This window comes from Eumetopias jubatus, unplaced genomic scaffold (genome assembly GCF_037043125.1).
Source record: "Eumetopias jubatus isolate StellerSeaLion01/CBP00866 unplaced genomic scaffold, mEumJub1_p1.0 scaffold_16, whole genome shotgun sequence".
Lineage (NCBI taxonomy): Eukaryota > Metazoa > Chordata > Mammalia > Carnivora > Otariidae > Eumetopias > Eumetopias jubatus.
The window spans coordinates 74,630,192-74,645,886 of record NW_028274822.1 but is presented as its reverse complement, the minus strand read 5'-3'; the positions used below and the strand labels follow the sequence as shown (position 1 = coordinate 74,645,886).

The window sequence follows — 15,695 nt, the reverse complement described above, 5'->3', positions numbered from 1 at the left end:
GACCAGCCAGCCATTGATCCTTTAAGCTATGAATGATGACGCTGCAAATGCCGAGAAAGTTCTAGCTGGAAAAATAGTTTTCTGATACTAGAGAGTGACACGGTATATATTCCAAGTGTTTTTAGTAATGAGAGCTTGAAATGAAATGCATACGGTATAGCAAATGAATTACCTTTTTTTTGGAAGTTCATTTGAAGTTCTGTTATGTTTTGAGGGTTTGACTTAAAACCAGATCTGTTCAACAACGTGGAGGAATTTTCCAGACATAATAATGGGCAAAGAAGCCAGATACCATAGCATGTCTCCTGTGTGATTCCATGTACGTGACTCTCAGAACAGGCAAAGCTAATGGATGGTGAGAGGTCAGAATGGAGTCCCTTGGCCTAACCAGGGGCGGGCGCTGAGGCATTGACAGGGAAGGGCATGGGGCACCCTCTGGGATGCCGGAAATCTTTTACATCTTGATCTGCCAGCAGTTATACAGGAACACGTGTGCGTGAAAGGGGGAGATACGTAAGCAAAATCAGGGGCCATAAAGCTGGCCACACATTAACTTCTCCAGATCAGTAGAGGCTATTCCTTTACAGTTTATAAGAACATTCCCTTACCCTGTTGGTGGCATTCTTTGTCTCTGTAACTTGAGCTCATATGATGATTGCCTTTTTCCAACATTTTATTATGAAAAGTTGCAAACATGGGGCAAAAATGGAAAGAATTTTCCTGGGAACACCCAAATACCCACCTCCCTGGATTTCACCAGTTAAATTTTTACTGTATCTGCTTTCCCAAATATCTATCAATATGATCATTTTGTTTCTCTGTGTGCTTCTTTCTTTATTGTCCACGGAGCCAGTTGCTAAGCCATCTGCTGGATCATTACATGGTCGGTCCAGTTACTAGACAGGATGTAAATACTCAAAGCAGAGAACCTAGCTGCCCCCCACCCCCACCCTGGGAAGGTGCATCTGGGAGCCGGACTCCCAGTCTGAGAGTGATGACTGTGTTGTATATTGTCCCGGCCATCCCGGCATGAAAGGCTTCTAATGTTTGAGACTCCTCTATACTTCTGAAAGTGTTTTGGCAAACTACAGAAGTCAAAAGACAGATACACAGACAAAGCAGAAGCAAAGTTTGCCTCTTTTCAACTGTGTCCTATTTAGGATGGCAATGATTTTTGTTTCCTGTGAACTGACACACTTTGTATTAACCTCTGCGTCTCTGGTTCCAGGGGGCGATTTGCACTATCACCTTTCACAACATGGGGTGTTTTCTGAGAAGGAGATGCGGTTTTACGCCACTGAAATCATCCTGGGCCTGGAACACATGCACAATCGGTTTGTGGTTTACAGAGATCTGAAGGTAAGGCACTCTGTTTCCGGGACCTGCACAGTAGGTATTGTGGTCCTGGGTCTCCAGACGGTCCCTTGTCTTTCACAGGACATGCCATTTCCCTCCCCTCAGCCCTGGTGAGGTCACATCTGTGTGATGTCTCTCTGCCCAGACTCTAAACTCTGTGCCAGGCACTCCTTTCCTTCCTAGTTGTCACTGCCAGCTCAGCGTGTGTTCCCCTGCCTGGCGCAGCACGCACACCAACTCAAAAATTGCAGTGAATTAATGAAAAGCAAGGTAGGAGTTTTGTGGCATTGCTGATGTGACAGTTATTTGAAATGCACTTAATGTTCACTAAGCAACTGGTTTGGCCATGGCTCTGTGTTAGAACTGGTGATGTACAAAGATGAAAAGCAGAGAATGTGTATCTTCCAGGATTTATACACGGGTGAACCGAGACACAGAACGGCCGAGTCCTAGCTCGTCGAGGCAGGGCAAATCAACCTGCAGAACTTCCCCTAAAGGCCACTCTGAGAGTTTCACGTTGTTTTAGGACTGTCTTCAAAATCACTAACAGATTTCTAGGTCCCTGAACTGTGGAGCCCCAGACGGCTGTGTCTGGGCTTCTTCATTCTTATTCTCTCCGGATTTGGAAAAAAATGCAGTGAGTCTATTCCAAGTTTCCCCCTTCCAGGCCATGGTGCTCAGTCCTGGGTTCTGCATTCATAAGGGAGCTAGGAGTTTGCTCGGTGCCTCTGTGGTGACACTCATCGCGAGAAGACGGGGATAGAGATAAAAGGGACCTTGACAAATTGTAGAAATGATCATGCAAATACAGTAATGTGCACATAATAATGAGGAGAAAAATGAGAGGAGAGACAGTTTCCCAACAGTTACATTCCGGGGGGAGGTGTTTGCCTTCTCTTTCAGATTCTTTCTCAAATGAATCCAGTGTAACCGACTGAAATGTGCAGTTTACGCTCCTTTCTCTCAGGAGCTGCTGTGTTTTGATTAGCTGTCTTCGCTTTTTAAGGTTGCCTTCCAAGAATCTAAAATATTATATTTTATTTTTGAGCCTCTTACTTTGTCACAAAACACGTCGTAAAATTTAAAGCTTTCTGCAAGGTTACCAAATTATCTCCTTAGTTTTCATCTGAGCATGAAGAAGAAAAAAATGTATTTTCATTGAATTAGAAATAATTAGACACTGGTTGGCACATGACATTTCATTTCCTCCTGTGAGTTTTGCAGAAGAATAAACTACATGCTGAAGGCCCATGAAGCACTATTGTAATACATTTTAATTTAGATCTGTAACCGGTCTGTAATCATCTTTATGCTGTATTTTTTGTTTTGTTTTGTTTTCTAAGCTATTTAGTAGGCAGTCGTATTTTTTAATTTCTATTCAAACTGAATTCTAGTCACTCATGATTATTCATGCTTCAGTTTTATAATAGCATGCCATTTATTTTTATTTCAAGCAAAACAATAGTTGATCCCCAGCAGAAAAATATTAAGATGACTGTAATTCAATATATATTAGGGAGAGGAGCTTTGTTTTCCATGATTATGCTGGCTAAATCTAATCTCAGTAGATACATTTCATCAGAGTTGTGGTCAGAGTCATCCTGGGTCATTCAGTGAGGTCCTGGGTTCTGATTCTGTCCTCAGAAGCAGAAGTGCCATTCATCGGGATTGGTGCAGCACTGCGGAATGTGTTGATTTCTTAGGTCCATGGTGGTACATTCTCGTGAGATTCCTTTCTGTCCTGTGCCTTGTGGGCTCGTCCCCTGGGGCCTTTGTGGTTCACAGAAACTGAGAAGCTGGTGGACTCGCTCCCTCTGTGGAGAGGTGTGCGGCTCTGGCTGGGCCACTGTTCGCTCTTCTGGAGGGGGTGGGGGCACGGGAAATACTTTTTAACTCTGATGAACCGTGGTCATCAGCCCTGCAAGCTCCCTGCCTTGTGTCTCGTTATCTCAGGAGTAGACTCCTTTGTGTCTGTCATTGCCACTTTCCTGCAGGATTTAAACATGAAAAGTGTGACTTTCCGCATCGTACCCAACTTGGATGTGATAGTGTGGAATTCGTGTTCAGATAAAATGATAGGGTATCACGTTCCTGTGATTGTAGAGATTCTCAAAGCTTATGACAATTTGGGAACTCCTGAAGATCATCTTGTCTTTCTCTTCAGCCCGCAAATATCCTCCTGGATGAGCACGGACACGTCAGGATATCCGATCTCGGTCTCGCCTGTGACTTTTCCAAAAAGAAGCCCCATGCGAGTGTGTGAGTAGTGCCATCAGCTCTGTTCACCGTTCACTGTTGTTCCTCTACAGCGACGCGTGGATTGGCTCAGACCCCAGTCTGCTAACTTGTTCCCCCAGCTTTTTCTTGCCAGAGGGGATTGTCCATATGTGATAACGCTGGGTCGGGGCCAGGCCCCATAGCCCTGGTTATGGGAGCGGAGCTAAGCTGGGTGTGCGTCCTCCGTCTTTGGGGAGTGAAGATGGGCCCGCAGCGTGACCGCCGGGGCCTGGGTGTCTGTGGGGGAGAGAAGGGCCTCCGCAGCAGACCTGAGCCTGTGCCGGCTGTGCGACCCTAGTCAGTCTGTTTACCTGCTTGCCCCTCCGTCTTCTCGTCTAGAAAGTAGGCAGTACTAAATCCCTGCAACTGTCCTAAGGAGAAAGGGAAGCCCTTGTGCCCGGGAAGGTGCAGGGGCATCTGCATGCAGCTGTCCAAGGGAGGCCCAGAGCTCAAGCGTCTCTCTCCATCTACTTTCTCCTTTGTTTTCAAAATGGCTTTTTATGTCCCTGAAGCGAAATTAGGAATCTTTTTTTTTAAATTAAAAACACAAATCATCTGCTAGCAGGCCCTGTTAGACTTGAGCATTAACTACATCAGTCCTCCAACAGACCATGCGGAGGGAACCCCCTGCCCCACAGCCCTCAGCCAGCACCTGACCCCTCTGCTCACCCCTGTCCAGGGACTGACAGGTCCTGGGCCTCTGCAGAAGCAGAAGGGAACACACACTGCTTTTCATTTCTGTTCCTTCGGCATCAGTTTATCCGGGTGGAGAGCGTGGACATGTGTGCATTTTGTGGAAGAGCAGATGAGTGTTGCTTTATTCTTTTTTTGGTAATTGTATCACTCTCAGCACTGAAATCCTTTAAAATTACATTTTATTGTCCCTCTTGAGTTAACATTCATCTCCCAGGGGTCTCACCTCATGCATCCATGCTGAAAATCAACCCCAGACCCTTCTTTCTGTGGGTGTAGAGGTCAAGTGGTTCTGCATTGCAATACCTGATGAGGGGCTATGTTAAGCCAGAGTCACTTTTTTAAAGCCCGGAGCAAACCTGTGTGGTGGAGAGCACCGATTCTGTAAACAGATTTCTCCCTTCCTACAGAATCTGGGGTCCAGAGATAATGGCATTAGCATTTTGCCAGCACTTTACAATTACTAGGCCAGAATCTGTGGTTGCATAAGCTTCTCTCAGCAAGTTCATCAGGCATTTTTAAGAGGGCTGTTTGAATTTTTAATGCGGTAGCTATTTGGTATGCTAATTTCATCAATTTAGTGTAGCCACCTCGGAAGGCGAATCCAAGAGCTCAGAAGAGTTAATCTTGCAAAGGAATTAATTCCAGTGATGGGGTTATTGATTTCCTTACAGAGCTGCACCCACTTCTTACTGTAATTCACCTGTCAGCTCTGAGCGGTGAGCTGTTCTCGGATTCCAACAGCAACTGTAGAAGGGGGTAGGATCGGGAAGGTTGGTTTCCATGCTTGCATGATGATAGTGAGGCCACTCTTAAAAGTACATCATCTCCTGGCCACAGACAAAGGCTTTCGAGGCAGCAGATCTGGATTTGAATCCACTTCCAAGCTGTGCCTCCTTTTTTCCTCTCTCTAAAGAGGAGATGCCAGTGGTGTTTATTTCATCTGAGTGTTGTGAGGGTCAAGTCCACTGATGAATGCAACAAGCTTTTAGGTACCATTGGCTGGCGGGGGCACTGCCGCAGGGACCCCCCCCGGAACTGGCCGTGTAGGGAGGGGCTGGTGTGGGGTTCGCGGTCGTGCCAGCAGCTGCAGTGCTCACCGCGTCACTGGCTGGACATCCCCTGTCCCAGGCATGCGGGGCCGGCTGCTTTGAATAAGCTCTTATCTTCACAGAAGTGCTGGAGGTTACAACCGGTGGAATAATCTGCACTGTGGTGTGGACACTGAAGTCCAGAGACATCGAGGAACTTGAACAGGGTCACAGACTCGGCACATGGTGGGGCTAGAATTAAAGTCCAGTTCTGTCTGAGTCCAGAGCTTGGACTCCTTACCCTACATGGGTGAACTCCCCGAAGCTAGGAGATGGTCCACTTAGGACTTGACGAGGGCTTTTGGCCAGAATTTCACCCTGGACGTGGTTTCCCAAGTCTTTTCAAAGCTGTAGCTATGATCCTTGGACTTCACCTAGCTGGTCTGTCTACAGGAAGTGTTGTGGTTGAGGTTCCCGATTTGGGCTTCAACTGAGTGGGTCCATTTAATGACTTGCAAATTACTGTAAACTGAAAGAACTATGTGGTAGTCCTGAGAAAGCAGAGAAAGGCTTTCAGGATTGAATAGATTACCAGTGCCAGATTGGAGTTCTAGCTTATTTTCTCTAAGACAGCAAGGCTGTGGTCTCATGCCACAGTGTCTCAGAACCTCCAGGCCTTCTTTCAGGGTTCAGAGTAGTTCGGATCTCCAGTGGGAAATGTGGGGAAGCAGCAGTCGCTGCCATAGAGGCAGAATCAGAAAGCCACATGGCAGGGGGTCCGGGATCCAGCTCTGATTGTGTTCAGTGTCAGCTTAGCCCCCTGTGTTTATCCTTGTAGTATTTTCCCATCCCAGAAGTGGGTTTTGATGCTGGGAATCTTAGGCTTGCAGGTCACCACCAAGGTCTATATGGGCAGCGCTGAAATGAACCCTTCCCCGAGACTGGTTCGGATGCCCCTCCTAGAACCCTCCCGTGCCCTCACAGTGTGGCTGGCTGGCCTGACGCGGTCAGACTTCGGATTCCGGACAGTGGAGCTCATCCAAGTGCTGGGCCTGCCGTGATGGGCCAGTCCCTGTTTTCACTGCTTGAGAGCCATCTTCCAAAGTGAGAACGCTTTAGAGCCCAGTGCTGATCCTGGATCGGGAATGATTATGAGTGATCCAGGATCACTTTTCTGAGAAGATTCTCAGTGAGCATAACTTAAACGTGACTCTAATAAAATAAGACTAGAGATTAACACCCCTGACGTGGATCAAGTTGTTCTTCTGTGCCATCACCCTTCTAACCCCTTACGTACGTGGAATCTGCGTGGAAGCCCCGCGCGATAGAGGTGTTGTCTCAGCACCCACCTTGTCAAGGAAGATCAGCCAGGGTGGACAGGTTGGAGGGTGTAGCATTTGCAGGAACCCTTTCGGGCTGTGTCTTTGAAAGCCCCCCACGAGCCTCCTTCTCGCTCTTCTAGAAGGAACAGTGCGCGCTCAGATCCTGCAGGAGGGGCGGGGAATGGTACAACAGGAGGGTATTCAGAGTTGCAGAATAGTGCAATTCAAGATAAAATGGTTGTCCTCCCAAATCTTTTTCTCAACTTCCTGGAAACCGTCCTCACATTTGCTTAGCGGGTCCTTTGGTCTGTCGGCAGCCCTCAAAACCGGACATGGGATCTCTCCATCTTTTGTACCTGTCGGCTTGGCCCCCCTCTTCTTCCCCACCCCCCTTGGGGCCTGTCACTGACTGTGTTAGTAAGTAGCCCCCACCCTTAGCATGTGCTAAGGACTTATCACAGAGGTGGTGCCACGCAGGGGGGTTGTCCCCATCCCTTGAGGTCCATGGCATCACCTGTAGGTGTCTGCTCATCTTCCCCTCCCCCAGCCTCACGCCCACCCTTTGTACGTCCTCACAAGAGCTCTGGAACAGGCAGGAGACCTCTTCATGGCTGTAGTGCAGAAAGACTGACGTGGTTCAGATTTCCCCTCCGAGACTGGAGCTCGCATGTTTTCATATTTATCTCGTACTGTAATTTATTTATATTCATTCTTATACTAATTAAGACAGGAAAGGTTGTTTTGTTCCATGCGTCATGTTGTGTAGAGCCCCCATGGCCCCCTCCCCTGTGTTTATAGTTCCTGCCGTTCCACAGAGGACGTCTGACCCTCTTGGCTGAGCTGTTACCATTTTGTAAGGTGGGCGTGTTCTGATAACTGTGTGTGCACTTTCTTCTCCCTAGTGGCACCCATGGGTACATGGCCCCCGAGGTGCTGCAGAAGGGGACAGCGTATGACAGCAGTGCCGACTGGTTCTCCCTGGGTTGCATGCTTTTCAAGCTTCTGCGAGGGTGAGTGAAATGCATCCTCTGTTACCATCGCCGTGGTATGTCCTCGGATCAAACCCAGGCCAGTTAGACATTGTTAGGCTCTAACACCATTTTAGATCACACAGTGTTAACCTAGATGATGACCAGGGCTTGTTCCGCCTTATAAAAGCGAGAGCTTTGCTCCCATAAACTTTTAGGCAAAAGCTTATAGTTTCGTATTTTTGTTCCATACCTTGTAGGAATGTCAACACATTTAAGCCTAAAAGAAGACTGCTTTGAAGTGGTCCCAGGGATAATCCTTATTTGGGGCCTGAGAGTTATTTTAAAATGTGGATAATTGAAGAAGGTAGGATAATCTTTTTCGTTAGGAATCAGTTACTCATGATTGTCTTGCCAACGTTAAGCATTCTGAGGGTTACAAGAAAGGACCAAGACCCAAAGTGAACTGATTTTAAAAGCGTGCATGTATTCAGAAGCGTGCTGAAGTTAATTTGCTTTTCGTAAAACACAAAAATGAAACTGCGTAATTTTGTGTTTTTAATTAATTGGTGTTAGTTCTCAACCACCAAAGATGGTGAAATAGAGTGGAAGGAGTAGGGTATGAAAGCACTGTCAAAAATATGTCCCTGTATTGAGCACAAGGATTATGTTAACATTTTTCCATTAATTTTTAAGAATTTTCAGCCAACCGGAATGGAAATCTTAAGTTTTGAAAATATGTTTTTGGTCATCCTCATCCACAAGGACACAAAAAGCACTTTATGTTAACATTTCCTGGTCAAGACCCTCCTTCTCCTATTTCTGCTGTGAACACGACAGGTCTGGTCGTTTGCTGAGCTTTTCACATTTCCACTGGGAAGCCTCGTTGAGCACTGCCACATCCTCTTACCATAATTAGCACCCTTGGCAAAGGGGCTGGACTCCATGTTTCCCCCAGATTAGGTTCCCAGCACTCTTGCTGCTTCCCCAGGACCCTGGTAATCTAGTTGTTCTCTGCTCACCGTTTTCACTGGGGAACCAAAATTGTATTACTGCCCAGAGAGCCAGGTCCTGTTGGTCCTTAATTGAATTACTGTATATGTGGAGCCTGGATGGCCCTAATTTACATCATCAGACTCGCTGACCTAATTAGAGAGTTTCTGCAAGACAGGCCAGAGAAAACCACTTCCCACACAAGCCATCCTTCCACCCGGTGGAGTCTCTCTATGCGAGGTTAGCGCGCGAAGACATGCGTTGGGTCTTTGTCTGGGCCCCCACCGGAGATGGGGTGGGAGGTACAGAATCCACACCCCTGGAATTTTGAGACAGTAAAATTCCATGCAACAGTGAAACCGTTGACTACATCAAGTCAAGATTGAAAAATCAATAGTAAAATGTCACAGGGAAACCTGCCAAGCCGTGTATTTAGGGCTTGGTCCATGTCTTTGTTTCGTTTGATACTAGTCTGTTTATAATAATGTCCATGCATATAGATTGGGGATCATCTGGCATGACACTGTTTTTGAAAGACCTGAAAATGTAATTATTAATGATACACCAGCAGTGTGATTTTTTTGTGGTTAATAAAGTGAATCCAGCCATATCTGGCCACAGGTCAGGTTCAGAGTGCTGAATTGGGCGGGATTCATTCCTCATGGGCCCTCGAGCGGGCTCAGGGGAAATGCTGTGTTCACTGTGGTTCCCATCAAGAGGAGTCTTGGCCGACAGGAGGACATCCGGAGCTGCGGCTCCCATCAAGAGGAGTCCTGGCCGACAGGAGGACATCCGGAGCTGCGGCTCCCATCAAGAGGACTCCTGGCCGACAGGAGGACATCCGGAGCTGCGGCTCCCATCAAGAGGAGTCCTGGCCGACAGGAGGACATCCGGAGCTGCGGTTCCCATCAAGAGGAGTCCTGGCCGACAGGAGGACATCCGGAGCTGCGGCTCCCATCAAGAGGAGTCCTGGCCGACAGGAGGACATCCGGAGCTGCGGCTCCCATCAAGAGGAGTCCTGGCCGACAGGAGGACATCCGGAGCTGCGGCTCCCATCAAGAGGACTCCTGGCCGACAGGAGGACATCCGGAGCTGCGGCTCCCATCAAGAGGAGTCCTGGCCGACAGGAGGACATCCGGAGCTGCGGCTCCCATCAAGAGGACTCCTGGCCGACAGGAGGACATCCGGAGCTGCGGCTCCCATCAAGAGGACTCCTGGCCGACAGGAGGACATCCGGAGCTGCGGCTCCCATCAAGAGGAGTCCTGGCCGACAGGAGGACATCCGGAGCTGCGGCTCCCATCAAGAGGAGTGCTGGCCGACAGGAGGACATCCGGAGCTGCGGCTCCCATCAAGAGGAGTGCTGGCCGACAGGAGGACATCCGGAGCTGCGGCTCCCATCAAGAGGAGTCCTGGCCGACAGGAGGACATCCGGAGCTGCGGCTCCCATCAAGAGGAGTCCTGGCCGACAGGAGGACATCCGGAGCTGCGGCTCCCATCAAGAGGAGTCCTGGCCGACAGGAGGACATCCGGAGCTGCGGCTCCCATCAAGAGGAGTCCTGGCCGACAGGAGGACATCCGGAGCTGCGGCTCCCATCAAGAGGAGTCCTGGCCGACAGGAGGACATCCGGAGCTGCGGCTCCCATCAAGAGGACTCCTGGCCGACAGGAGGACATCCGGAGCTGCGGCTCCCATCAAGAGGACTCCTGGCCGACAGGAGGACATCCGGAGCTGCGGCTCCCATCAAGAGGAGTGCTGGCCGACAGGAGGACATCCGGAGCTGCGGCTCCCATCAAGAGGAGTCCTGGCCGACAGGAGGACATCCGGAGCTGCGGCTCCCATCAAGAGGAGTCCTGGCCGACAGGAGGACATCCGGAGGGTGTTCCTGAGGATGGGATGAATGGGACAAGGGGAAAACCGGGAAAGATCTAGAAACCATGGCTCTTACAGAAAGGTTGGAAGAGCTGGGTACAGGGCTTAGGGGAACCCTAATGATTGGCTCCCTGCTGGCTGAGGATCCGTCTTCTCAAAGGGGTTATATTCATGCTGCACCGCTCACAAGAGCAGGCATTTTAAGGAGGGGAAAGATGTCAGCTTGACACAACAGTGCCCACTCAAGCATTTGAAGGAGTGTTGTGCATCACAAGTAGCGAGGTCCCCGTCACTGTCTAGGGACCATCTATTGAGCTGGCATGCAAAGAAACCTTCCAGTGTGTAATAGATGGGACTAGATGAACCTTTCCCACTAAGATTTATGATGTTATGCCATTCTCTGCCTTGCTTGTCCAGAAGCCATTCACAGGAAAGGAGAGAGCATGGAAACCAAAGGGCTGGGAGATGTTTTTTGACTTAAGTGATTTAGAGTATAAACTTGGTAAGCATTTATTGAGCACCTACAATATGCAGGAGACTGTGCTTCATGCTCTGGGGAGAGGAAGAAAGAGAGGTGGGGGGGATGGGTAGGAAGCCACATCCAGTCCTTAAGGAGCGCTCAGGAAAGTAGAGATGTCCACACACATGAGCAAGGTGGACTGCAGTATCCTGGGGGGCAGAGAAATGGGTCCCAGGGCTGACCTGGGAGAGCAGGGCAGACTCCATGCAGGGGATGCTCTGTGAAGGGGGCCTGGAAAGGGTTGGCGATTCCAAGACTGGGGCAAAGTGAACATGTTTTCCTGCGGGGAGCAGAAAATACAGGACAGCTTGCCTTTCCCCAGTGGTGACCTGGGCAGGGAGGGTGTGCTGGGGGAGAAGGTCAAGGAGGCGGGGTCAAGAAGGGAAAGCCTAGGATGCCATGCGGGGGGGGGGGGGGGGGCTCCAGAGACTCGAGGCTTTTATGCAAAGGAGAGACATGGCTGGATGTTTGTCAGAAGAAGGTGCTCATAGCAGCATGCATGTGGCACTGGATGGAGATGGGGGACAGGTGTGGGGACCCAGGCGAAAGGCCAGGACCTGCGGGCCTGGGACCAGGAAGGAGGCAAGTGGCCAAATGATGTTGCTATACTGATCGATGGTTGCTCAGATATGGAAGCTAGGAAGCTAAGGGGTGCTGCTTAGCAATGCCTGGAGTCTTTTTTGTTGTCACAGCTTTGGAAAGGGCCACTTCTGACAGCTGTTAGGTGAAGGCAAAGGATGCTGCTGAACATCTTACAATGCACAGGACGGGCCCTGCTGCCCCCAACAAAACATTGCCCTGCCCAAAAGGTCAGCAGTGCCCAGGCAGAGCGTGTCTCTTCCTTCCTTCCCGCAGTGGCGTAGTGCGCTTGAACAGGGGGTCACCAGCAGGTCTTTTTCGCTTCTCTTGTCTTCAGTTGAATGCTTCTTCCACGGACCAGTGTGTCCCACCGCCTCTGCTGAAACCCTTGTCCACACTCCTCACGCACCCTCACTTTGCCTTGCCACCGTAGAAGAACACCGTGGAGGGACGAAGGAAACGAGTCTGGGTGTGAGCAGCGCAAGCTGTCCAGGCTTGAGATTGCGTTCTGCCTCCCCGGACTCACAGGGATGGACCGGGTATTGAAGGTTTCCCTGTTGTGCATGTGTGCGATTGCTGCCCTGATCCTCAATCTAGATTTCAGATGTTTGTCGAGGAAAAGAATTGATGTGACAGTAGCTTTGATCCTAACCTCGTCCCCTCTGATGGTCGGTCCCCAGAGGTGTCAGATGCAGGGAGAGAGCCTGGCTGGTGGTCTGAGCTCTGCCCAAGGTTACTGAGTTTGTTCCTGTAGGGGGAAAAGGAATGTTTATGAATATTTTGGCAGCTGTTGGCTTAGGTTCAAAACTCATATTTGATGTAACATGTCATCCTTTTGGTATTCGAAAATTAAATTTTGACGTTAGAGTTTTGAATCACTCTTACTTATAAACGTAGTCTCGAACTCATCGTTCCGCTGTGAACGGGATCTGCCACGTGCGCGCGCGCATGCGTGTGTGTTTTCCCATCACTTCTCACATCTTGAACGATTTCCCCACCGTTCGGGGGAAATGTACAGTGCGCCCTCCCGGTCTGTACGAAAGCCGCATCTGCCCGCCGCACATGTGAACTGTGTTCCCGCGGCGCCCAGCCACGAGCCGGAGAGCCGCCCGAGAGCCGCCGGAGAGCCGCGCGCGCTGCTGGGAGAGCCGCCGGAGAGCAGCCCGAGAGCCGCCGGAGAGCCGCGCGCGCTGCTGGGAGAGCCGCCGGAGAGCAGCCCGAGAGCCGCCGGAGAGCAAGCCCGAGAGCCGCCGGAGAGCAGCCCGAGAGCCGCCGGAGAGCCGCGCGCGCTGCTGGGAGAAGTCAGCCGCCTCGCAAGCTGTGGGCAGGCCCCAAACTGTGTCCTATTTAAAGCGGCCGCACCGGGGCGCAGCGGCAGCCTCACAGGGTCCGGGAGCAAGCACCACGTGCCTTCCTCCGAGCGGAGATTATTACTGTCGGAGGGTTTCTTTAACAGTTTCCAAAATAGAAACGGAGTCTTTGTTTTTGTTCACAAAGAATAATCAAGAATGCATTGGAAACATGTGCATCAAGAGGTCGAACTTGAAAGCGCAGACTTGGTCCGCGGCGCGGCCCAGAGCCGAATCGCTGAAAAGCGTTTCCGACTGTTGCCTGACGGAGTCGGCCGCGGAATAGCCGTGTTTATACAGCGGGCTTGGTAGTGACAGGGTTCACGTGCTGGAAATGTTTGTGGCACCCCCCCGCCCCCCCGGCTCCAACTCCACTCCCCCTTGCGAGCCTCCCTCCGGTCTTATGAAAGACTTTTTACATTTAGCACAGAGCACTTCTGTCAGAACACAGCGGTCCTCCGCTGCAAGGGTCAGGGCACAGCGCTTTCCTTCCGGCGGCAGTCGCAGCAAGTCCGCGGGGGTCAAGAGCAGGAGCGGGGTCCCCGCGGCAACGCGCTCAGGAGCCAAACCAGCAGGGCTTGTCCCCGCGCGGGGAGATCTGCGCACAACCCCTTGGTGTGCGTTCAGGGACCGCGTGGAGCCGAGAGGGCCGAGTCGGCAGACTAAAGTTTTATAAGGTTTCATAAACTTTCATTCTTTCTCTCTTGAACCACGAACATGTGAATATCTCCGCGTCTTTTGCATCTGAGGATGATACAAGGAATGGTTTTTAAAATGATAATATCTTATAAATCAGCAAACATATCATTTGTTGTTCTGTCCGATTTGCTTTTTTAAATGCAGTAATTGTACATTTTTCTTTTTAAGAAACAATTAGGGTGAACAGAACATTTCCAATCAAAATCTAGTTTGAAGATTAGTGCATGTTTGCTTGGCACTCATTCACCTTGTTTTAGAGTTTATTTTTCAAATTACTGCTTTCAAGAGATGGAAATTACTCTTTATTTCATTGCATGGCAAGAAGGAAAATAAAGCATTAGAGTGCCCTCTCTTGTACAGAATGAACATGAAAATATTTAAAATAATCAAGGCTCTGAAATGTAATAATCCCTTCCCAGAGATGTTTCAGTGCATCCCTTCACTAATTCAGTAGGATGGTCAGAGCGGGAGCAGTAAGTAGTACAAGCATGAGTTCTCTTTTCTGAATCACATTCATTTATGTGTTCAGTTCTCCAACCCACTTTATAGATAGATTATCTTGCCTGCGATGATGTTATGTACGCCTTAGAAGTTAAACTAGGATTCACCATTTTTTAGGCACATTTTGCTATAAGAAAACTCAATCATGTACATATATCCCTTCTTTAATTTTCAAATTAAATAAGACCAGGATTTTGTAATTGGCATGTGTACTAGTCTGTTTTAATAAGATTTCCTTTAAAAGCCAGCTTCTCCAGGGTTTTAACAATAGGGTTAAGAATAGGAATAACTTCCTTATTAATTTCTCGAATGATTGCTGTATCACATACCTGTTGTACACCACTGTGGTCTTGGCCGCGACCAGCATACATGGTGTCTGTCTGTTCCCTTCGTCATTTCTGTGAAGTAGGGGGCCTTGTGCCCATCGACTGATGAGGAAATCGAGACTGACGGTTTCCGTGACTGGCCTGCAGCCGGTAAACACCCCTGTCACAACCTTGAACGCAGGTCTGCTGACTCCTACATTTGGGGCTCTCCATAAGTAAAACGGGAAAGCAGCTCTCAGAACTGGAGGGCCTGGAGGACACAGGGTTCGTTTATGTCTGTTATCATCAAAGGAAGGTATCGCCTAGTTACCAGTGGGGGAGGCGTGTTCATCTTGGTTGTGTTTTGGTTGCACCGCAGTTCTTTGGGTTGTTTAAGAAACTAATATCCATTTTTCTAAAAAAAAAAAAAAAAAAAAGATAAAATTGTATGAAAGTCATTATCTCAAACACTAACGTGACAAATGTTATATAAATGGCCTTCATTTTCATGACTACCGGCTGGCTGATTGTTTTCTTTTTAAGGATATTTTAAAATATCACTGGGAATATATTTGCTGAAGCATATTTTAGTACCATGATTTCACTGACGTGAGGATCAGACAGTTCAAGTGAGCATAAGCAACCCCCCTCCCTCAGACACTAATGTACCCCAACACCAGCCTTTCTCTGGACACGGTAAATGTGTACGGCTTTTGTATTTCTATAGTTTTTGATGAACAGTAACAGAATATGGTAGAGTACTCAGATATGAGCCAGGGACATGCGCAAAGTGACCTGATACCACATTGTCACAGGATGCTGTTCATTTCCACAGGCACAGCCCTTTCAGACAACACAAAACCAAAGACAAGCATGAGATAGACCGAATGACCCTCACCGTGGTAAGGAGATTGAAAACTCTGTGCTTTGGTGGGTTTTTTTTTTTTTTAAGATTTTTTTTTTTCTTTTATTTTTTTTCGTAATCTCTACCCGCAACATGGGACTCGAACCTACAACCCCAAGATCAAGAGTCACATGCCCCACCGACTTAGCCAGCCAGGCGCCCCTAAAAACTCTATTCTTACTTGCATTATAATTTTCACGTCTCATTCCATTAACAACCAGTGTAAAAATTTGCTTTCTTAAAAACAAATGAGTGGAGATACAGTTCCTAGAATTCCTAACTGGCAGTTTAGTGGAAATAGATGCCAAGGCAGAAATCAAGGTTTGTC

General features: G+C 48.9%; 1 protein-coding gene across 4 annotated transcripts in view; it reads left to right on the top strand.

Annotated features, from left to right (window-relative positions):
- The window catches only part of GRK3 (G protein-coupled receptor kinase 3), a 127,288-nt gene that overhangs the window by 91,040 nt on the left and 20,553 nt on the right, over nt 1-15,695 (top strand). For all 4 annotated transcript variants that reach the window (XR_003612517.2, XM_028124674.2, XM_088019752.1 and 1 more), the window contains 4 exons: nt 1,229-1,359; nt 3,521-3,615; nt 7,582-7,689; nt 15,299-15,365. Coding sequence is in view for 3 of the 4 variants with exons in the window: in XM_028124674.2 (XP_027980475.2) it covers nt 1,229-1,359; nt 3,521-3,615; nt 7,582-7,689; nt 15,299-15,365 (401 nt within the window). In the remaining variant the exon portion in view is untranslated. The remainder of the gene's footprint in view (nt 1-1,228; nt 1,360-3,520; nt 3,616-7,581; nt 7,690-15,298; nt 15,366-15,695) is intronic.